Raw genomic sequence first — 7153 nt, forward strand, 5'->3', positions numbered from 1 at the left:
TTATATATATATATATATATATATATGTATATATATATATATATATATATATATATATATATATAGTTAAAGTAAAAAATATGAAAAATGTATTTATTTATTAAATATTTATTAATATCTATTGAAATTTAAATTTGCCTCGGCAAAACCATTTTTCCAAGGATGAACATTATTAATAGACAAATTAAGTAAATTAGAGTGTGAAAAGTATTTTCAAGAGTTTACTTTCTAAACTTCCACAGGGCCAAAAGTGCCAATATATTTAAGAAACACCCCGCCGCTCTCTCTGGTGGGCAAACAGATGCTTTGAATGCATGGTTATTAATGCTTTGCTCGTGGTGTTGTTTATGTTTACTTCTTACGGTGGTTTGCACTCTCTCTATTTCAGGAAAGCCTGAACGTGGTGAAGATAAATGTACCACACACAAACACAAACGTACCTCAAACACACTTACGCATATCAACGCTCTGTTGTAGCGCATCGACTTGACAAAATGTTACAATTACCACAGGCTACTGCCAGCTGTGGTTTACTGTGTGATTTGAATCTCATTAAAGGTGCGCGCAGTCATTTTTTCCTCATTAAAATTTAACACGTAAAGAAATTAAAAATACTTTTGGAAAAAATAGGGTTAAAATCATATCAGTAGCCTAATAAAAACGGCTTTATTTTACAACATTTTGAGATCACATGACCAGCAGAATACTTCATCTGCTCACTTTTACTCGTTATTCAACATATTTGTTCATCAAATAATTCACAATTATTGTATGCTGAATCTTTATTAATGCATTTTGCTACTTAATGCAAATATGTCTGTTTTTCTTTCCCACAAACCTTTGCCAGAGTTTCAGTGGGCATCTGTGTGTGCGTGTGTGTATGTGTGCGTGTGTGTGTGTGTGTGTATGTGTGCGTGTGTATGTGTGTGTGTGTTGTTCTAGTATTATTGTAATGTGAATGCATTCCAGCTATCTAATTGCGGTGGAGAGCAGCTAGCTGTGTTGGTGCGCTGGGAATAAATTAGCTCAGGGCGTCTACAGACTGACAGAGCACCATGTGAACGTGTGTTTTTGTCTGAGAGACAGAGATACTGAGGGAGGGAGGGAGAGAAACAAAGAAACATAGGCTGAGGGAGAGACCATATATCTTAGCATCGTTGTCTGCTCTGTGATAACAAGGTGAAAGTACATGTTGAAGACTGATGCTGGATCTGTGCGAGCGCAGGAGAGAAACAGGCGGGAACAAATAACAAAACCTGTGGAGGGTGTAGCCTCAGTTAGGATACAGTGCTGAATCCGGTTCTGTTCACACACAGTTCAGTTATAAACAGCCTCAGTCTATAAACAAAGTGACTCTCTTAAATATTATGAACTCAAAAATGAATTTTTAAAGTATGATCAGAGCCTTTTATTGTGAAGACTTTCTAGTAGTGGTCAGCCAGTGTTATTTTTAGAGAGACGAGTGACTGAAAAGCTGATGTGTACTGAATATATGTATAATATCACATGATTTAACTGAACGATAAATCACATTTACACAATGTTGCTGCAATAAAAAATGATTACATAATATTTACTACAATATTTTGAAGATTATTCAATATAAATAGATAATGAATAAATAATTAATATAAAGTTTAAATAATTTAAGATGTACAACAGTGCTGCAATAAAATTTATATATAAAAAATAATATACTTAAATATTTTAAATTAATAAATTTAAATAATCTGTTTGAAAAATAGTCTGTAAAAATTATTTATACTTTGGATGCACAACATTGCTGCAATAAAATTAATATTTATTTTACATATTTATGAAAATATTTAAAATAATTTGATAAATTAATCAATATGAAAAACATGTTTGAACCTGATAAACTTGATGAACTTGAAGTTTAAGTTGCACAACATTGCTGCAATAAAATTATTTATTTTATATAATATTTAGCAAAATAATAAAAATCTGAAAAATAACTTGATAAAAAACAGATCTGTAAGAAATATTTTATACTTTTGACGCAATAAAATTAATATATATACAGTATATATATATAGTATTTATTTATATATTGTATTTATTATAAATAATATTTGAAATAATTTATTTCATTTCAATTATATTATTTATAATAATTTAATAACTTATTGCTTTATTATTACTATTCATAAAATGATTTCAACTTGATTTAAAAAATAGCAACATCTCCTTGATTCTGGTTTTAAAAATAAAAATGAAAGTAACTGAATATGACATAGCAGCAAATTGGAAATAATGTACAAGGGTTTGTAATCTAGGATTTAAAATTGCTCTTCAGTGAAAATGTTGCCGATATACAGTATATTGGTTGACCACTAATTTTTAGTATCACAGAAATACAATATCTGATATTTACTATTGTTACTATTTACTGTTATGATTAGAAGCATTATTCATAGCTATTGTGACAACAGAAAAGGTGCTTGACTTCAGTTATTTCTGCATACAGACAGCATCTGAGATGCTTCTTTAAGCTGTTGTATAATCTGTTGGTAAATATGACTTTTAGTCCCAAACACAGACTGACTGAACGTAGCTTTGGTCATTGACATGTGTAGCTGTTGTCAGCCCTCTCAACACACAGCTCACGATCACACACACACACACACACACACACTGTGCTTTGAACCGGGCCTGTGGACATACGATTGACAGCCTGTGGTTGTGGAGATGCCATGGTCAATTGTGTTACAGATCAGAGAGGGAAGAGAAGAGAGGGAAAGGCATGAAAATAGCAGAAAATAGGTTTGTAGAAAATGGACCTGCAGAGGTTTTTTAGAGAAAGAGAAAAGTGACTAAACCAGGAGCCATCAAACCTTAATTTGCCTCACATTTACCGCTCTTCACCTCCTTTTTTAGTTCTTACGACCCCATTTCTCTTATCTATACCCCTGCATAATGGAGTTCAGGGCCGATAGCAGGAAAATCCACTCAAGCTTTTACATCAAGGTTTTCTATTACCAAATCCTGACGTGTCTGCAGGAACTGGAGTGGACACTATATCATTAGCTATATATGTATAAAGAGACTGTGCTTCCGAGAAAAGCTCTCAGCGTTTTGAACGGCTCTGCCAAATACAGACACTGTCCTGCTACTGATGAGGCTCAGACTATAGTTTTAAGAATTTTACAGAGCTACTGAGTGGTTGATTATTATGATTATCCATTGTAAGTAATTCTTTCATGCTGCCTGTCTCCTACAAACTTTGAATAAAATTTGAAGGAATAGCACATGCAAAAATGAAAACTGTCTTCATTTACTCACCCTCGTGTCATTCCAACCTGTATGACTTTCTTCTATCTGTGGAACACAAAAGTAGAAGTTTAGTTGAATGTTCATGCTGCTCTTTTCCATAAAATAAAAGCAGATGAACATGGACATTAACAAGCTTCAAAAATGATAAAAAGCACCATAAAAGTACAATATCAGGACTTTTGTGATATATTTTACAAAGCTGCAGAAGACTGAAGAAAGAAATTTTGCGGAAGAAAGAAAGTCATACAGGTTTGGAAGGAGAGTAAATGACAGTTTTAATTTTTGCATGAACTGTCCCTTTAAGAATAAACATCTACACAACCTGATTTTACGTTCTGTATCTGCAAAGACATGGTTTCGGTTTCCATATTAATTGATCTGTTAATAAGGTGATGCAATGGTGCTTTATTCTAGGAATTTTAAAACCTGTCAGCGGCGCAGATACTGGCCACAAACTTTGGGAAAATTCCACTGGAATAGAGTGCTTAAACTGATGAGAGTGGGTGTGTATAAAAGAGAGTGAAAGAGGCTGAGAGACACACACACACACACATATGCATACACACACAGAGAGACAGAGTATGTGGGTGGCTGTAGGTTTGAATAATGATTTTGGAGAAGTGTACAGTGCTGTTCTCTTTGTAAATGTTAGATTACATCCAAGATGAAGAAACTTGATGAAACCGAGTGAAACCAGAGCTAGAGATACCGATTTCAACTGCTAAAGAACAGCTCAAATGGGAATAGTTCACACAAAAAGTGAAATTCTGAAAATTTAGATAGACAGACAGACAGACAGATAGATAGATAGATAGATAGATAGATAGATAGACCGACCTTTAACTTTTGGCCCTTATTGAGCAGATTGAGGGAAGGGTCAACACAGCTCAGCAAGATTCCGCTTTCACTGCCTCAGGCCTTCAGCAGAACATTTCACAAGTCTTGGGTTTGTTTGATGTGGTGAGATGGTGTATATTCACTGCTTCTGTTACAGTGTGGAAGAAGTTCAGGATTTTAAGAGCACTCTTTAATAGGATAAACACCACAAAATAACACTGCTCGCTGGAAGACTTACAACTGATTGCAATAGAATTTGACATTAATATGATGCTAAGCTAATAACAAAAAGTATATAAATATCATGCACAAATATTGGGTAAAACAGTTCATTTTAATTAGGTTAAAATCTTCAGGAAGGTGTATTTACAATCTCTAATTTTTATGCATTTTTCCCTCAGTTTGTTTGTAGCGCATTCTAATCAGTGCATTTTGGATGTCATAATTTGGCCAAAATGAGGCACAGTATCTTAAATAAAAATGTATTTTTTTTTTAGGATTGTAAAAGTTAATTTAAAATTAAAATTAAATTTTATTGACAGTCATAGTTATAAAAAGTAGGAAATCAAAATCAGCTTAACACAAAGTAAATAGTCTCAAGATAATATTTTAATAATTTCCTTTGGCTTCAGTACAATGACAATATAAAAGTCAATTATTATTTAGGATGTTTTAATATTCAACCTTCCTGCACGGAGATCAACCTTCCTGCACAGTTAAGTTACTCTAATTAAACACATTTAATATTTGGAGTTACAGGATGTTATGTTAAAACTAATCTTAAAGGGTTAAAACTAAAATTGGCGGGGATGGGAGATCTCCAGGAGCAGAATTAAGTGTCCCTGCTGTAGAGGATTTAAGCTCAGATTTTAATAATACTGACTGGTGCAAAACTTTCCCCTTTATGGCAGCCTGCTGATTTATGGTCTTTACAGAGCTTTAAATTGCACGTTGGAAATGAGTCTTTACATTTATATTCACATTTATGCGTTTGGCAGACGCTTTTATACAAAGCGACTTACATTGCATTGAATGTATACATCTTATCAGTTCAAGCATTCCCTGAAAAATAAACCCATGATGCCAGGGGTGTCCAAACCTGTTCCTGGAGGGCCACTGTCCTGTAGAGTTTAGCTCCAACCCTAATTGAACACACCTGAACCAAAGTAATCAAGGTCTTCAGACTCACTAGAATCTTCCAGGCAAGTGTGTTAGAGCTGGTTGGAATTAAACTTTGCAGGACTGGACACCCCTGAGCTATGCTCTACTGTTCGGCCTACTTTATCTGTTTTCTCATTAATACCATCAACCCTTTTCTTCTCCTCTTTCTCAGGCTGAGTTTTCTGTGGCGGCGGTGTTGCATCAGGCCCGACGGGATCAGGTGGCGGACACATGTCATGCCCACAGCGCGTCCAGCCGCAAGCGACATGTCCTGACCCCCAGCGACCTCAAGCACCTTGTGGTGGACGAGGAGCATGAGCTCATCTACTGCTACGTCCCCAAGGTGGCCTGCACCAACTGGAAGCGGGTCATGATGGTGCTGAGCGGCCGGGGCAAGTACAGCGACCCCATGGAGATCCTGTCCAACGAGGCCCACGTGCCCTCCAATCTCAAGACCCTCAACCAGTACAGCATTCCCGACATCAACCACCGTCTCAAGAGCTACCTCAAGTTTCTCTTCGTGCGCGAACCCTTCGAGCGGTTGGTGTCGGCCTACCGTAACAAATTCACGCTCCGATACAACGCCTCATTTCACAAACGCTATGGGACGAAGATTGTGCGCCGGTACCGCAAGAATGCAACAACCGAGGCGCTGCAGAGCGGTGCCGACGTGAAGTTCCAAGAGTTCGCTGAGTACCTGGTGGACCCGGGCACTCAGAGAGAAGCTCCGCTCAACGAACACTGGCAGACGGTCTACTCGCTCTGCCACCCCTGCCACATCCACTACGATCTGGTGGGCAAGTACGAGACTCTGGAGGAGGACGCCAACTATGTGCTCAAACTGGCAGGGGTGGGTGACTCCTTGCGCTTCCCGTCGTACGCCAAATCCACCCGTACCACCGACCAAATGGCAGCCATGTTTTTCAACAACATCAGCTCCCAGCAGCAAGGCCAGCTGTACCAACTTTACAAACTGGACTTTCTAATGTTCAACTACTCCATTCCCAGCTACCTAAAACTGCAGTAATCACACGTACGCAGTTGCGCACACGTTCCGAGCTTGTTCAACAAGGTTGAGCAATGGGAGAAGGACTGTGGCTGAAAGACACAGGCGGGGGAATTAACTGAGCACTCAAATGTAAAATTGTACTTATATCCGCAGGGACGGTTGCTTTATTTCGAGACGACTAAGGAGCTATCGGTCAACTGCAAATGCGGACCACTTTGAAAGTCTTTTGAGACTGAAGTCTGATGTATTTGCCCATTGAATGATACATTTCCAGTGTAAAGGCCCCTGTTCCCAAACATCAAAAGCAATATGACAGCTTCTGAGCTATACCTGCTCAAATGGTTTATCTATTAATATACTCAGCCAGCCGCCGCCATAATTGAAGCTTCACAGAGAGGAGTGCCTAGACTAATAATAAGACTCGAGATACAATCAGACTTGTTCCGACTTCAATTCCCCACTTCTAATTTCGTGTTCCCTTTGGAAGTTCCCTCGCTTCTCCCATACTCAGACGGCCTTTGTGTGTGTGCACTAAAAAAAGAAGACAAAAAAAAGGCATTGAATGGTGCCTTCCTGAAGGGGGCATGTCCAAATGTGAGTGACAGGCAGAGGCTCCGCCCACTGGGTCAGTCATGGAGCATCTGTAGCAGTCAGGAGGTCAGAGGTCACTGCAAGCTGGCCTCAAGCACACTGTTCCCACAACCCCTCCTCCCTCAGTTGGTCTTCAGTAAGGATTTTTAAAGCAGGAATTTGTTTTATTTTGTATTTGTTTATAATGGAAAAAAAATTGCTGCGAGCAGCACGTTATAATACTATTTGAATTACTGTGTGAAATAGAGATGAGAAAGACTT

The 7153-nt window shown here is 37.9% G+C and overlaps 1 protein-coding gene across 2 annotated transcripts in view; it reads left to right on the top strand.

Moving 5' to 3' along the window:
• The window catches only part of LOC107656313 (carbohydrate sulfotransferase 11-like), a 44706-nt gene extending 37978 nt beyond the window's left edge, over nt 1-6728 (top strand). For both annotated transcript variants that reach the window (XM_016444088.1, XM_016444089.1), the window contains exon 3: nt 5465-6728. In XM_016444088.1, the coding sequence (XP_016299574.1) occupies nt 5465-6319 (855 nt within the window). In that variant the 3' untranslated portion in view covers nt 6320-6728. The remainder of the gene's footprint in view (nt 1-5464) is intronic.
• The last annotated feature ends 425 nt before the right edge of the window (nt 6729-7153 follow it).

Source organism: Sinocyclocheilus anshuiensis, unplaced genomic scaffold (genome assembly GCF_001515605.1).
Source record: "Sinocyclocheilus anshuiensis isolate Anshui unplaced genomic scaffold, SAMN03320099.WGS_v1.1 scaffold183, whole genome shotgun sequence".
Lineage (NCBI taxonomy): Eukaryota > Metazoa > Chordata > Actinopteri > Cypriniformes > Cyprinidae > Sinocyclocheilus > Sinocyclocheilus anshuiensis.